This window comes from Capricornis sumatraensis, chromosome 14, assembly GCF_032405125.1.
Source record: "Capricornis sumatraensis isolate serow.1 chromosome 14, serow.2, whole genome shotgun sequence".
NCBI lineage: Eukaryota > Metazoa > Chordata > Mammalia > Artiodactyla > Bovidae > Capricornis > Capricornis sumatraensis.
The window spans coordinates 45,897,967-45,914,134 of record NC_091082.1 but is presented as its reverse complement, the minus strand read 5'-3'; the positions used below and the strand labels follow the sequence as shown (position 1 = coordinate 45,914,134).

The window sequence follows — 16,168 nt, the reverse complement described above, 5'->3', positions numbered from 1 at the left end:
GGTGTCTAGTCATATTTAAGAATGTGATGCCACTAGTGGGATTTTGTATGTGAGCAAGGCTTGTCAACTGGTCAACTTGGCTTTAGAGTAGCTGAATGGGGACACTGGGTCATGCTGAAGTATGTCTAAACAACAGAACCAAGATGATTTTCTCAGAGAATTTGTAATTGTTTTGAGAAATAAGTCCTCAACATTTCATCTACCGATGGACTCATTTCCCTGTGGAATAGTGTATGTGTAAAGGAGGATGGGATGCTACGTAGATCCTTCTGTATGAGGTGAGTCTTTTCAGTGAGTTAGCACATCTTCAAGTTTCCTCTGCCTCCCACCCTTCATCATTACTTGGGTTTCCATAGCTTCAGACTCTCCAGGGTCCATAGGGCAAACCACCTCCCTTTTCAGCCATCCTCCATCCTGATGTTCACATGCCCCTGTCTTTCAGCTTCTCCTGCCAGACTTTATTCAGTTACCATCTTCTATCTATTCTGTCATCCAGAAGTTTGCTGACCTCGCTAGCCCATTAGGATCCCTTTACTAATTCTCTTTGTTGCTGAAGCTTTATACATTTAACACATTTTATTACTATCATTTTGTGGACGGAGTGGAGATAAGACGTGTAGACAAGGTGTTAGCTTCGACTAGAAATCCTTCACCTGTCTTTTGAATGCTGATATGCCAAAGGAACAAATCTAGGAAAAAATCTCTGTTGATGAGATAAGGTGACGTGTTTAGCTCACATGTCTTCACCTGTTTGAAAATAGTTTAATCGAAAGGGCAAATATTCTTTGAGTGGAGCCATTCCTTCATCCTGATGGTCACACAGGTCATGTAAAAGGAATACTATTTTAAAATATATTTCTGATAGAATACAAATGAAAGAATTGTTCGATAGGACAAGGGCCTCTGAGAGTCTGGAAGACACAGGCTATGGTAATTTATGAAGAAAATAGTTTTTATCCAGTGAATGGCCAGAACCTGAGAACAGAATGGGTAGTTATAATTAGAGAATGGCAGAACAAATCTTCCTTTATTATTTACACTGTGTCGGATATAGATATACACAGACCTTGCCTATGGGAAGTTTAGCTTTTAATTTGTTAATCTTTTTGCCCATTGTATGTATTTGTCCCCTCACCTCCATTAATTTCACTGACTTAATTATCTTTAAAAATTGTGATCTTCCTGTGCTTCAAAGATGGCTCTGATGGTAAAGAATCTGCCTGCAACGTGGGAGACCTGGGTTCGATTCCTGGATCGGGAAGACCCCCTGGAGAAGGGAATGGCAACCCACTCCAGTATTCTTGCCTGGAGAATTCTGTGGACAGAAGCTATCATCCATGGGGTTGCAAAGAGCTGGATACGACTGAGCGACTAAAATAATAATGATTATCTTTAGAAGACATTATTAAAAGAGAATGTTAACTTAGTAAAGGTTTGTTTCCAAGACAGGTAAGCTGGATGAGGCTATTATAGTTCCCACCATCTGGAAAATGCTGGTGTGCTTCCACCTGGTGGCGGTCAGCAAACACTGCAGAACAAAGGAAAGCAATGCTGCAGAAGCGGTCTTCAGGAGCCCGTGGCAAAGGAGCGGTCCCTGTGACTTACAGATCCCTTGACTTTCCTGGCTGCAAAGCTTAGCACTCTGCTGATCACCACCATGGCTTCCTCCTGCATGTACGAATTATCTTCATTCATCCATACAGCCATTTCCTGTTGAAAACACAAGAACCATCCTGGAACCGTGGCGTTTCTATTTCCACAAGTTCCTTTCTTCTGCTCAGATCATCACCTTCAAGAAGCCAAGATTCCCCATGATCTCCCAATGATTTCACACCTATTCTATATGTATTTAAAAAGTATGACAATGAGCTTGTATACCACTGTCTATAATAGTATAGTACTTCATCTGCCATAGTAGCTACACCAGGGTTTTGTTTTATTTAATTCTATCCAACATGTATTTACTAATATCCACTATTAACAATCACTTTGCCAGACATCATGAAAAGTTCAGCATGGGTTATGAGGATTACCATGATTATCATGGATTATCATGGAAAACAGGATTATCATCAACTATGTCTCCTCTTTTTATTTTAAAGTGCATGTTAATTCTCTCTGTTAAATCATAGGATCTGATTTTCAGTTTTAAAAAATAATCAAAATGTGATCTGATCCTGAAATGTCATTTTATTCCATAATTTCCTCTGCAAATTCACGATACAGATACTTTCTGTCTCATGGTATAGAGTATATTCCTGGAGTCAGTTCAGTGAGAAAGTTCTTGTTAATTTTAATTCATTGCTAAATCTGGTCTGTCTTGCTGTGGCTTCTGCCTCTTTGTTCTAAATCCTCAGGTGCAAGGACATAGGTATAAACTTGGGAAAGGAATAAGACTTCATGTGCCTCACATGTTAACCACCATTAGTAGACTTATTAAGACTGATTGTTGGAGTCCTTAGTATTTATGTCAATGGTTGGCTAAATCTCTTCCCTTTCACTTGCTCCCACTGTAAAAAACTGTTCTGAAGTTTATTTCCTAGGAATGAAGAAAGGAAAGCAATCTCAGCCTCTTCCTTCTCCAGGAGTGAGGTTCAGCTCTTTTTGAGGATCAGGGGAGTTTCTAGATGTGGTAGGTTTAAGAATAAGGTGGTCAAGTAACAGACTCCCAAGTTATAGTAGCGCCTCCACTCATTAGATGCCCATATATTATTGCTTCTCTCTCAGCTTCCATTTCCTTCTCTGAAAAATGGGAGAAATAATTTTAACTTTCTCACAGGGTTATTTTAAGGATTAAATTAAATAACCTACTTATTAAGTATTCAGCTTAGTGCCTGACATAGAGTAAATGCTCAATAAGCAGCATAGGGTGGTTGAAAGAGTGTACATGGGAGTGTTAGTGAAAGTGTTAGTCACTCAGTTGTGTCCAGCTCTTTGCAACCCCATGAACTTGTAGCCCACTAGGCTCCTCTGTCCATAGCATACTCCAGGCAAGAATACTAGAGTGGATAGCCATTCCCTTCTCCAGGGGATCTTCCTGATGCAGGGATTGAACCCGCCTCTCCGGCATTGCAGGCAGACTCTTCAGCATCTGACCTGCCAAGGAAACCCTTGGCTTTACCTTTCACTTTCAATAACCACCTTAAAGTGCATGGAAAATATATGGCTAAAATCAGGCACATATTACATCTGTATATTTTATTATCTTTCACATTTCTACTTATCTACATATATATCAATTCTACTTCTTTCCTTGAATGTATTTTATGATTTGCAAAACCCATCGATCTAGTTTCTCAGTATTTCCAGACAGCTGCCTCTGGATGCTATCATGTTAAAAATGCAAAATTGAAAATCATAATATGTCCAGATAAGTCTGTGTCTCTGGCTGGCACATTAAAAATACACTGAAGTCTTGGATATGAAAATTGGGATTATAGATGTTTATGAGAACTTCCTTGATACCATGGTATCCTTGAAGATAGGATGCCCATGGAATTCCCTAGTCCCAGAGTTGTGAGGGAAGAACATGCATATTAACATTATCAAAATATGGCTAACTGTTACATGGACCTGAAGATGGTTTAGACCAATCGTTGTATGTTCTGCTACCCTATACTGTGTTCACACTTATGTTGCCACATAATACCTGTCTTCTTAAGTGTCTGTTGTTGCCATACTCCCAAAACTGAATTCTTAAAATTCCGTCTCTGTGGTTCAAATAAAAGGAAGGGATTTCATTTGGGAGATAATGACATATTCTGAAAGGTAAAGAAAATCTTTCAGCTGCCAGATTCTTGAAGGAGATGTAAGTATGGCAAATGATAAAAAGTAAAACATAGTATGGGCTTCCCTGGTGGCTTAGTGGTAAAGAACCTGCCTGTCAATTCAGGAGACACAAGTTTAACCCCTGGGTAGAGAAGATTCCCTTGGAAGAAGAAATGGCAACTGATTCCAGTATTCTTGCCTAGAAAAATCCCAAGGACAGAGGAGGCTAGAAGATTACAGCCCATGGGTTTGAAAAAGAGTTGGACATGACTTAGGGACTAAACAACAATAGCAATGTAGTATACTCTTTAGCTTTATGACAAGAAAACAAAGCCATTTATCTTCTGTTTACCTTTAAGATCTGCAGTTTGTAGACATCTTTAGACACTAAGATCAGAAGAGTGTCCTCAAATATGTTTAAAATAGTTCGGTATAAATTCTGAAAAACAAGGGTTAGACAACCAGCCAGCCAGTAGTTATGTAATCCTGGATCGTCAGTTCTCCCCATATATTGAAGGTTAAAAAAAAAAAAAAGCAGAGATGTAGCTATGGAGGTGAGACCTCATTCAATACAACATGCCATGAACTGCTTTAATACCTTGTAGGACAAGTGAACTGTGTAGCAAGACTGAGAAATAAAAAACCATGGATGTTACTGATCTTACTACAGAAGTCTCCCAACCTGCACTTTTCTTGGCTCCTATTTACTTCTTTGAAGCACTTGCCAGTAAACTTGCTGGACTTGCTAAACAAATTAACCAAAATCTCTTCACCCATTTGTTCCTATAAATTCAATACAATTCCTTACACCCCAGGGATTGTAGAGTTCACCGGGAGTCCAGAAAAAGAGATTAGTGCTGGAATATGCTGCTATTTATCTATTATATCCAAAAAGAGTGAAGAAGAAAACATAGATTACAACTTGTGGGCAGACATTCTGTGGGATTGCTGTGCACAAAGACGTCTCATCATGATTAACGGAAGCAAAGTCTTACTTCTAGGTCGCTTTCGTCATCTTCATTCATACCAACTTCCCTCACTTCATCAAGATTTGTGACAGCAAATGCCATTTTAAAGGATGACTTTATTATCTTCAATTGAGTTTCAAACTGCAATGCGGGATCCACGAAGCTGATCAAAAAAAAAAAAAGATATTAAATTAAAGAAAGAACAGATGTAAGCTAAATTTAGTGGCCTTTTCTTAGTTTAAGAGTCAGGATACTAGAACATGAGGCCCAACTTTGGCTTTATACAATGTGTGAATTTTAAGTATTACTCTAAAATTATTATGGTGATTTAAATATAAAGGAATCATTTTTTTGGTAAAAAATAATTTGTAATCAGTTATTTAGAATTCAGAATATATTTCTCCATAGACATAATACTTTACAGGGTGGTTATTTCCCAGCTAAGCTCTTCAAGCCATGCTGAAATTTAGGTAGTTGAAATATATCACTGCCACATTTTATCTAATCCTTGAGACTGTGTTTCTCACATGTAACACTTCTGATATTGAGATACGTCTTCCAGTAGATGGCAAAAGAAACCTTCCCATCAACCGTTAAAAAGATAAGTTGCGACACAGCTATTTTTCCTTTGATAAGTGTGATCTGGATAACGGTGCCTCCTGGGTTTTTTAAGTACAAATAATTTTTTTTTTTATAAGATGGTAATATAGTTGGTAAAGGTAGGAAATCTTGTGCTGAACTCAGAATCATTTCCCTCTACTGGACAAGAAGATCTAAATATCTGCTATCCATTGTTTGAAATGGAATCTCCTGAATCATAGTAGATAATTTTTTAAATCTTAGGAAGATTGATTTGACTTATTCATGGACTCCAGTGGATTTTCAGACTGTGAACAAATAAAAGTGTGTTACCTATCAAAAAGTTCCAGTGGTTTTTTCCAGTGGTAGGATTCTAGGGATGTATGATTTGATTTAGGAAAATGAAAAATTAATATTTTGATACAATAGAAAATTGTCTTGTACTTTGAAATCATATTACCAGTTCTAAAAATGCTAAGATGATCCACATGATGAACAAGGATTAGGAAAGTAGCATGATGCTCCCCTGGTAGCTCAGCTGGTAAAGAATCTGCCTGCAATGCAGGAGACCCTGCTTTGATTCCTGGGTTGGGCAGATTTGCTGGAGAAGGGATAGGCTACCCACTCCAGTATTCTTGGTCTTCCCTGGTGGTTCAGACGGTAAAGAATCCGCCTGTAATGTGAGAGACCAGGGTTCAGACCGGGGGTTGGGAAGATCCCCTGGAGGAGGGCATAGCAACCCACTCTTGTATTCTTGGCTGGAGAATCCGCATGGACAGAGGAGCCTGGTGGGCTAGAGTCCACGGGGTCATAAAGGATGAGACACAGCTGAGTGACTAAGCACACTAAGCACACACGTGATGCTCTGATGCCATTCACAACTGCTGATGGAGTAAGAGTCTTCTCATTTTAAATGTGAAGGAGGTTGGGGGTCAGATATTGGTGATACTAAAGAAAGCCCAACAAAAATATATGGGTCAACATAGACAATTATCAGAAAAATGGCAGTTTTTTCAAAAGAGCAGTTATTAAATTACTAGTGTGTTTTACAGCTAGAGACATCTTGGTCTTGAGAATTGCAGTGTAAAACTTTTCTTATATTCTAAGATATATAACAATATGGTATAGAAATAAATGTGAGAAGAAACAATAAATATCTCTCACAAATTACTGTATGCTTTTTAAAAATTTTTGAGCTAAATACTTGTTTCTGATATTGGAGTGAAGTGAGAATTAGTGGTAAACCAAATATACTAAAAATTTTTCTTGAAAATGTTTTATTTCTTTTCATTGTAGAGCAATAGTATTACATAATATTAGTAAGTGAAATTTTTGCAAGATTAATTTCAAGAATCACAATTGAATAAAGGAAAGTAGATGCCTCTTGATAAAAGCATGGGAATATTATATAAAACATGATCAGAAATAAATCAGGAGGGCTATATCAATATATTATATGATTAATTCAAATAAAAAGCATTGAGATATGTACAATTAATATAAATTGATAAAAGTTATAGTTATTAACATAAAATCTCAAGCACATAGAAACAAAATTGAAAATTGTTAAACATATTTATTAAAATATAATTTATATGTTGAGGTATGTTCCTTCTATTCCTGCTTTCTGGAGAGTTTTTATCATAAATGGATGTTGAATTTTGTCAAAGGCCTTCTCTGCATCTATTGAGATAATCATATGGCTTTTATTTTTCAATTTGTTAATGTGGTGAATTACACTGATTGGTTTGTGGATATTGAAGAATCCTTGCATCCCTGGGATAAAGCCCACTTGGTCATGGTGTATGATCTTTTTAATGTGTTGTTGGATTCTGATTGCTAGAATTTTGTTGAGGATTTTTGCATCTATGTTCATCAGTGATATTGGCCTGTAGTTTTCTTTTTTTGTGGCATCTTTGTCAGGTTTTGGTATTAGGATGATGGTGGCCTCATAGAATGAGTTTGGAAGTTTACCTTCCTCTGCAATTTTCTGGAAGAGTTTGAGTAGGATAGGTGTTAGCTCTTCTCGAAATTTTTGGTAGAATTCAGCTGTGAAGCCATCTGGACCTGGGCTTTTGTTTGCTGGAAGGTTTCTGATTACAGTTTCAATTTCCATGCTTGTGATGGGTCTGTTAAGATTTTCTGTTTCTTCCTGGTTCAGTTTTGGAAAATTGTACTTTTCTAAGAATTTTTCCATTTCTTCCACGTTGTCCATTTTATTGGCATATAACTGCTGATAGTAGTCTCTTATGATCCTTTGTATTTCTGTGTTTTCTGTTGTGATCTCTCCATTTTCATTTCTAATTTTATCGATTTGATTTTTCTCTCTTTGCTGCTTGATGAGTCTGGCTAATGGTTTGTCAATTTTACTTATCCTTTCAAAGAACCAGCTTTTGGCTTTGTTGATTTTTGCTATGGTCTTTTTTGTTTCTTTTGCATTTATTTCTGCCCTAATTTTTAAGATTTCTCTCCTTCTACTAACTCTGGGGTTCTCTAATTCTTCCTTTTCTAGTTGCTTTAGGTGTAGAGTTATATGACAAACCCACAGCAAACATTATCCTCAATGGTGAAAAATTGAAAGCATTTCCCCTAAAGTCAGGAACAAGACAAGTGTGCCCACTTTCACTGCTACTATTCAACATAGTTCTGGAAGTTTTGGCCACAGCAATCAGAGCAGAAAAAGAAATAAAAGGAATCCAAATTGGAAAAGAAGAAGTAAAACTCTCACTGTTTGCAGATGACATGATCCTCTACATAGAAAACCCTAAAGACTCCACCAGAAAATTACTAGAACTAATCAATGAATATAGTAAAGTTGCAGGATATAAAATCAACACACAGAAATCCCTTGCATTCCTATACACTAATAATGAGAAAGTAGAAAAAGAAATTAAGGAAATAATTCCATTCACCATTGCAATGAAAAGAATAAAATACTTGGGAATATATCTACCTAAAGAAACTAAAGACCTATATATAGAAAACTATAAAACACTGATGAAAGAAATCGATGAGAACACTAATAGATGGAGAAATATACCATGTTCATGGATCGGAAGAATCAATATAGTGAAAATGAGTATACTACCCAAAGCAATTTACAAATTCAATGCAATCCCTATCAAGCTACCAGTGATATTTTTCACAGAACTAGAACAAATAATTTCACAATTTGTATGGAAATACAAAAAACCTCGAATAGCCAAAGCAATCTTGAAAAAGAAGTATGGAACTGGAGGAATCAACCTGCCTGACTTCAGGCTCTACTACAAAGCCACAGTCATCAAGACAGTATGGTACTGGCACAAAGACAGAAACATAGATCAATGGAACAAAATAGAAAGCCCAGAGATAAATCCACACACATATGGACACCTTATCTTTGACAAAGGAGGCAAGAATATACAATGGAGTAAAGACAATCTCTTTAACAAGTGGTGCTGGGAAAACTGGTCAACCACTTGTAAAAGAACGAAACTAGATCACTTTCTAACACCGCACACAAAAATAAACTCAAAATGGATTAAAGATCTAAATGTAAGACCAGAAAGTATAAAACTCCTAGAGGAGAACATAGGCAAAACACTCTCCAACATAAATCACAGCAGGATCCTCTATGATCCACCTCCCAGAATTCTGGAAATAAAAGCAAAAATAAACAAATGGGATCTAATTAAAATTAAAAGCTTCTGCGCAACAAAGGAAAATACAAGCAAGGTGAAAAGACGGCCTTCTGAATGGGAGAAAATAATAGCAAATGAAACAACTGACAAACAACTAATCTCAAAAATATACAAGCAACTTATGCAGCTCAATTCCAGAAAAATAAATGACCCAATCAAAAAATGGGCCAAAGAACTAAAAAGACATTTCTCCAAAGAAGACATATGGATGGCTAACAAACACATGAAAAGATGCTCAACATCACTCATTATTAGAGAAATGCAAATCAAAACCACAATGAGGTACCACTTCACACCAGTCACAATGTCTGCGATCCAAAAATCTGCAAGCAATAAATGCTGGAGAGGGTGTGGAGAAAAGGGAACCCTTCTACACTGTTGGTGGGAATGCAAACCAGTACAGCCACTATGGAAAACAGTGTGGAGATTCCTTTAAAAATTGCAAATAGAACTGCCTTATGACCCAGCAATCCCACTGCTGGGCATACACACCAAGGAAACCAGAATTGAAAGAGATACATGTACCCCAGTGTTCATCGCAGCACTGTTTATAATAGCCAGGACATGGAAACAACCTAGATGTCCATCAGCAGATGAATGGATAAGAAAGCTGTGTACATATACACAATGGAGTATTACTCAGCCACAAAGAATACATTTGAATCAGTTCTGATGAGATGGATGAAACTGGAGCCGATTATACAGAGTGAAGTAAGCCAGAAAGAAAAGCACCAATACAGTATACTAACACATATATATGGAATTTAGAAAGATGGCAATGACGACCCTGTATGCAAGACAGCTAAAAAGACACAGATTGCATAGCGGACTTTTGGACTCAGAGGGAGAAGGAGAGGGTGGGATGATTTGGGAGAATGGCATTGAAACATGTATAGTATCATGTAAGAATCGAATTGCCAGTCTATGTCCAATGCAGGATACAGGATGCTTGGGGCTGGTGCACAGGGATGACCCAGAGGGATGTTATGGGGAGGGAGGTGGGAGGGGGTTCATGTTTGGGAATGCATGTACACCCGTGGTGGATTCATGTCAATGTATGGCAAAACCAATACAGTATTGTAAAGTAAAATAAAGTAAAAATAAAAATTAAAAAAATAAAATATAATTTATAAAAAACTATTAAATTATTAAGGATATAAGGAGAAATAGAAGCACATAGGAAAAGATTAAGCATTCAGTTATTATTATGTGGCAGATAAAAGTTAAAAATCTGCAATTGATAATATCTTTAATATAATTAATAAGGAGATATAAATAAATTATACTAAATCAGATAACAAGGGTTATCTTTTTAAATAATCATGGAATGCTGAAAAATATTCTGCATATAGTTAGCCATAGAAAGTTTCAAACTATAAAAGCATATATAGATTTCATTCTCTAATCACCATGAGAAATCTATTTTAAAAATTAGAAAATTTGAAGCAATTAAATATTAGCAACATTCTTTTCTTATTAAAAATGAGACGAATAATAAACTATCCATATAACTTAAGATTTTGAAAGGGCTGAAAATACAACCAAAGAAGTGAAGGGCATAAACAAAATAAATACATTATTTTAAAATTATTATAAGGGGAAATAAGTATAATGGCAATTTTAAAGATTTAAAAGAGAAGTAAAAAGGGAGTAGAAACTAAATAATTAGAAAGACTAAATTAGTCAAAAAAAGGAGGAAGATATTATATGGGTTTAATTTTGTTATTGTTTAGTTGCTAAGTTGTGTCTGACTATTTTGCGACCTCATGGACTATAGTCCACCAGGTTCCTCTGTCCATGGGATTTCTCAGGGAAGAATACTGGGGTGGGTTGCCATTTCCTTCTGTAGGGGATCTTCTCAATCCAGGGACTGAACTCACATCTCCTGCTTGGCAGGCAGATTCTTTACCACTGAGCAACCTGGGAAGTCCATGGGTTTAATAGTAACAGAATTCATTTATATTGTTAAATTATATAGGTATATATGAAGATATAACATGTAAATCTTTATTTACCAAATAATACTTGATCAAAATATGAAAAGTAAAATTTATAATAAATTTATAATAAATTTTTTAAAATAAAGGAAAACCATTATGTATGTGGGAGATTTTTAACACATTTAGGTAGACCAAAAAATTAAAATATGAAGAAGGGGATTCTAATCTACAGTCTGCCTTTCCATGAACCTTGTAACATAATATAATATTCCAAATCTTGTCTATATGTATCTTTGTATATATGCATGCATATCTTCCAGGTGACTAGGCTTTAACGAAACACTTATAGGTGCATTTTTTTCTGGAGAACAAACTGATGCTATCAAAAGCTCTAAGACAATTCATCTCATTTGCATTACTTCAGGTTTAGGGGAAACAGATGCTAAAAGAGGATTTTAAGAAGTCTAAGAGAAGTAAAAGAGATTTCGAAGAGAAGCAGAGAAGGAAGGAAGAAGGATTAGGGTAGGAAGAGTCTTGGATTACAGCAAGTTCCAAGGAGGGTTCAGCCTGGCTGATGAGGATCTCTCAATGAAGTCACCCACTGGCACCCATTGGAGTTATTTGTCCTACCGTGCTGGGTCATTGATTAGAGCAGCCCACAGGAAGTGAGGCCTCACAGACCATGTTGGCAAATCTACACAGGCAGCAGCTGTAGCTGTTGGCCAGTGAAGATCCTCAAGAGCAGGGCATTTTTATGGTTGCCTATCATTTAAATCAGGGCTTCCCTGGTGGCTCTGTGGTAAAGAAATACATCTGCAATGTATGAGACTTGGGTTCAGTCTCTAGGTTGGGAAGATCCCTTGGAGCAGGAAATGGTAACCCATCCCAGTGTTCTTCCCTGGGAAATACTATGGGCAGAGGAGCCTGGCAGGCTACAGTCCATGGGATGGTAAGAGAGTCAGACATGACTTAGCGATTAACACACACACACACACACACACACACACACACACACACATCACTTAAACCAGAAACCTCACTCTCAGAAGGGTATTTCAAAGAAGTTTTTCAGAGCAGATACAATCTTTTGTGTACAAGGATGATAATTACAGTACTGATAAAATTTAGTTTAGAAAATGTCAAAATTTGGAAATATTCTGTTGCCATCAAAATGAAAATATGATCTTACAGAAAAGTTAAAATTAACACAAAGTAAAAATGAAAAGTAGTATAGTAGTTTATCTGCCTATTTATGCAATACAGAAAGGTTTATAAACATTAGAAAGAATAGGTGCTGAATTAGGGTGAAGGAACCTGGTGTAACTTTTCACATTGTTGGTATGTATCTATTACATTTTAAAGGTATTCAACCAGTCCAATAAGAGAGCATGAAAGCTTATTATACCTGGAGTTTAAGGCCAGGATCATGGCTTGATTACTTATCAGACCTGCGTATGCGTCCCATAGGCTGGTAGCTGATTGCTCCTGCAAGTACCAGGAAAAAGAAAAGAATCAGTGATGATATATCTGCGGAACTCATAACACCATGTGTAATTCTGCCTTCTACAGAGACAAAAGAGGCCAAATTGGACTTGAAACATAAGCCAAAACTTTTATAAAAGTGTTGAGACCAAACAAATTGTAATTTAAAACCTATTCATGATACTAAATGCTGGCCTTTTGTAGCCAATCATGGTTGTCTATATAATTGCCATTTCCAGACAAAATTTTGTTAGGAATGCTCTTTACCAAGTGCTCTTGTATACACCACTGTTAAGTGCAATATACTCCTTGTGGAGTCTGTCTATGAAGATACCAGCAAGGTGGTTTATGTTAGGCCTTACTGAAGAATGTCCAAACTCACACTACTATAGAATGAGAACCAGGTACAGATCAACATATAGCTGTCTAATATAGCTAGTTAAACTTATATATGACGTTCAGTGGGATCCCAATAAGAATTTCCAGTTTTTTATACAAGTTGGAGATCTAGAGCAGGGCTAATAGAACAGGATCTCTTTTCTTCTCTGCATCTCACCCCTGTTTATGTAAGCCCCTGTTGCAATGTCACTTTCTTGTATCAGGCCCATTAGTACTGTTTATAGAAATTCTCAGTATTTCTGAAATAGCTCAGAGTTCTCTTTTGGTGTATATATGTGTGCATAGTCGCTCAGTCATGTCTAACTCTTTGCGACCCCAAGGACTGTAGCCCACCAGGCTGCTCTCTCCATGGAATTTTCCAGGCAAGAATATTGAAGTGGGTTGCCAATTCATACTCCAGGGGATCTTGCCAAACCCAGGGATCAAACACATGTCTCTTTACCACCACTGTGCCACCTGGGAAGCCCCTTTCTTTTAGGTACTGTTTTATAATAATGATTTTTCAAAGAGGGTTTTCTCTCTCTAGCACATAGGCAAATGGCTGCCCCTGATTGCTTCTCACCCTAAAAAAGTCCATCTCCATTTGCTCAGTGCTGCTCCACTGACTCCAGCAATGAGTGCCCTGTGGGATCTATGTTCTGCCTCTGTGGAGTGTAAGAGCAATCTTGAAGGATGGAACTATATTCCTGTCTATTAAGTCCATGTTGTAGGGTGCATGTTTGAATTTTCATAAATTTCTATATTGAAATGCTAACCCCAATGTAATGATATTAGGAGGCAGGATCTTTTGGAGGTGATTAGGTTTAGATGAGGTCATGAGGGATAAGACCTTTAAGCAATTAGAGCCTTTCTAAGAGAGAGCTTGCTTTCAATTTATCTCTCTACCAAGTAAGGATACAAGGAAAGGATGGCTGTCTGAAAACCAGGAAGAGAAATCCCACCAGATACTGAATCTGACGTTTTTTGGTCTTGGACTTCACAGCATCCAGAATTGTGAGAAATAAATTTCTGTTGTTTAAACCATTCATTCTCCTGTTGTTGTTTAGTGCTTGGTCATGTCCAATTCTTTTGCTATCCCATGGACTGTAGCCCTCCAGGTTCCTCTGTCCATGGAATTTTCCTAGAATACTGAAGTGGCTCTGGAATACTGGAGTGGTTGCCATTTTCTCCTCCAGGGGATCTTCTCAACGCAAGGATCAAACCCACATCTACTGCTTGGCAGGCAGATTCTTTACCATTGAGCCCCCTGGGAAGCCCACCCATTTTCTGGTCTCGTATTAAACCAGCCCAAACTAACTGAAATAGTCGTAGAAGCTTCCTGATTGGGGATCTTAACTAGAAAATAGCGTCTTCCCACTATAGATAAGCATCCTGCTGTGACCTTTCTGGGAATCACATTGATTTTTGTCTAACACCTCTTCTCTGTTCTGTGCTCAGACTGAGTGGTGCAGAGGACTTATTTTCTTTTCTCTAAAATATTTATATTCATATTTAGTATTGATTCCTAACAACATCAAATATGATTTTACTTAATCTTGAGAGAATAGGTCTTTGCTATGTTACTTATTAACACTTTGCACATTATTATTACTTAGACAGCATGGAACCTTCTGTATGGCAGACAGCTCTTACTGTAACATGGAAGTATAATGGTAATTCGTTTATTTTGGAAAGGCATTTTTGTCCTCATCACCACTTTCATTTGATTTGCCCAGAAATCCACTAGTTGTATTTCTCGATAATGACTAACTGAACATTTTGTCTGATATAAGCAATGATCCTCTGGCGGTATTGTCTCAGTGGCAGATTTTCTTATAAAATACATTCTAACTGAGCTTGAGTCCTTGGAACATGACCCTTTAAATCTCAGTCACTGGTTCTCAACACTGGCAGTACATTCAGTTCAGTTCAGTTCAGTTCATTTCAGTCACTCAGTTGCGTTCAACTCTTTGTGACCCCATGAATTGCAGCACGCCAGGCCTCCCTGTCCATCACCAACTCCCGGAGTCCACCCAAACTCATGTCCATCAAGTTGGTGATGCCATCCAGCCATCTCATCCTCTGTCGTCCCCTTTTCCTCCTTGCCCCAATCCTTCCCAGCATCAGGGTCTTTTTCAATGAATCAACTCTTCGCATGAGGTGGCCAAAGTATTGGAGTTTCAGCTTTAGCATCAGTCCTTCCAAGGAACACCCAGCACTGATCTCCTTTAGGATGGACTGGTTGGATCTCCTTGCCGTCCAAGGGACTCTCAAGAGTCTTCCCCAAAACCACAGTTCAAAAGCATCAATTCTTCAGTGCTCAGCTTTCTTCACAGTCCAACTCTCACAGTACATTAAGGGGTTAAAAAAAAACTGATTTGAATACTGGACCACATCTTCAGAGATTTGGATATAATTAGTCTGTATTCTAGACCTGGCATCAACATTAAAAAAAAAAAAAAGCTTCAAGGAAGTTTTGATGTACAGCCAGAATTGAGAAGCCTTTTTAATCCTCCTGCTTGCTTGTGCAGTAATAATCATTGTTCAGTTGATCTATAATAATGTGGACCTCTGCTTCCCCTCTTAACTAGCATCTCTCTTTTTCATGGAGCCAGATTTGTTACCACAGCTCCAGCACCATCTTATTGCTCTGTCCATATTACTTTAGCATCACATCATTTGTGGATTCACTGATTTACAACAATACTCCTTCCTTGTTATAAGCGTGCTTTCATTTGGGCTATATATACTGATAATGCTTACCTAATTCCAAAAACCAGTGTACACACTGATAAGCAATAAGGATTGTCTAACATATACAAACTGATTCTCCAATGGTGTCAGCAGAGGAAGTTATAGAATTTAGCTAGGAATTTCTGCTTTTCCCAATTAGGCTTTTTGTTATTCAAAATATATAACATATTCACCAGTGTTCGCAGAAATTCTTCAGTGCTTCCTCTGGGGAGATACAATTATCATTATAGCTTTAACTTCTATTATATGGATAAGTTCTCTTTTATATCATTTTCAATTACTCCTTAATCACTAGGACTCTTCATTGGAAACCTATAATAATTGACAAAATGGTCACAATCCTGGAAATGTGTACTTCGTAATACATTTCATAACACTGGATTTTAGGGCTAGTCTTATGGGCCTTAAGCTTCCATATTTATTATTTTGGTTTTCTTCTCTAAGCTAGCCATCTGCTTTTTATATATACCTTATATCACTGACATCTTTGTTCAGTATCACTTGTCATTCTGGGCCAGAAAAATTGGAGTTGTGCCAACTTGGCTAGTTTCTTGAATTTCAGATGTTTCAAATCACATACATATCATGTGTGTTTCTTATGCCACCTTGGCCAGAG

At 37.3% G+C, this 16,168-nt stretch overlaps 1 protein-coding gene across 1 annotated transcript in view; it reads right to left on the bottom strand.

Moving 5' to 3' along the window:
- MROH9 (maestro heat like repeat family member 9) overlaps positions 1–16,168 on the bottom strand; it is a 175,625-nt gene that overhangs the window by 68,584 nt on the left and 90,873 nt on the right. The window contains exons 2-5 of the mRNA XM_068985731.1: positions 12,344–12,423; positions 4,764–4,899; positions 4,121–4,207; positions 1,606–1,710 (exon numbers count right to left, since the gene is read on the bottom strand). Of these exons, the coding sequence (XP_068841832.1) occupies positions 1,606–1,710; positions 4,121–4,207; positions 4,764–4,899; positions 12,344–12,423 (408 nt within the window). The remainder of the gene's footprint in view (positions 1–1,605; positions 1,711–4,120; positions 4,208–4,763; positions 4,900–12,343; positions 12,424–16,168) is intronic.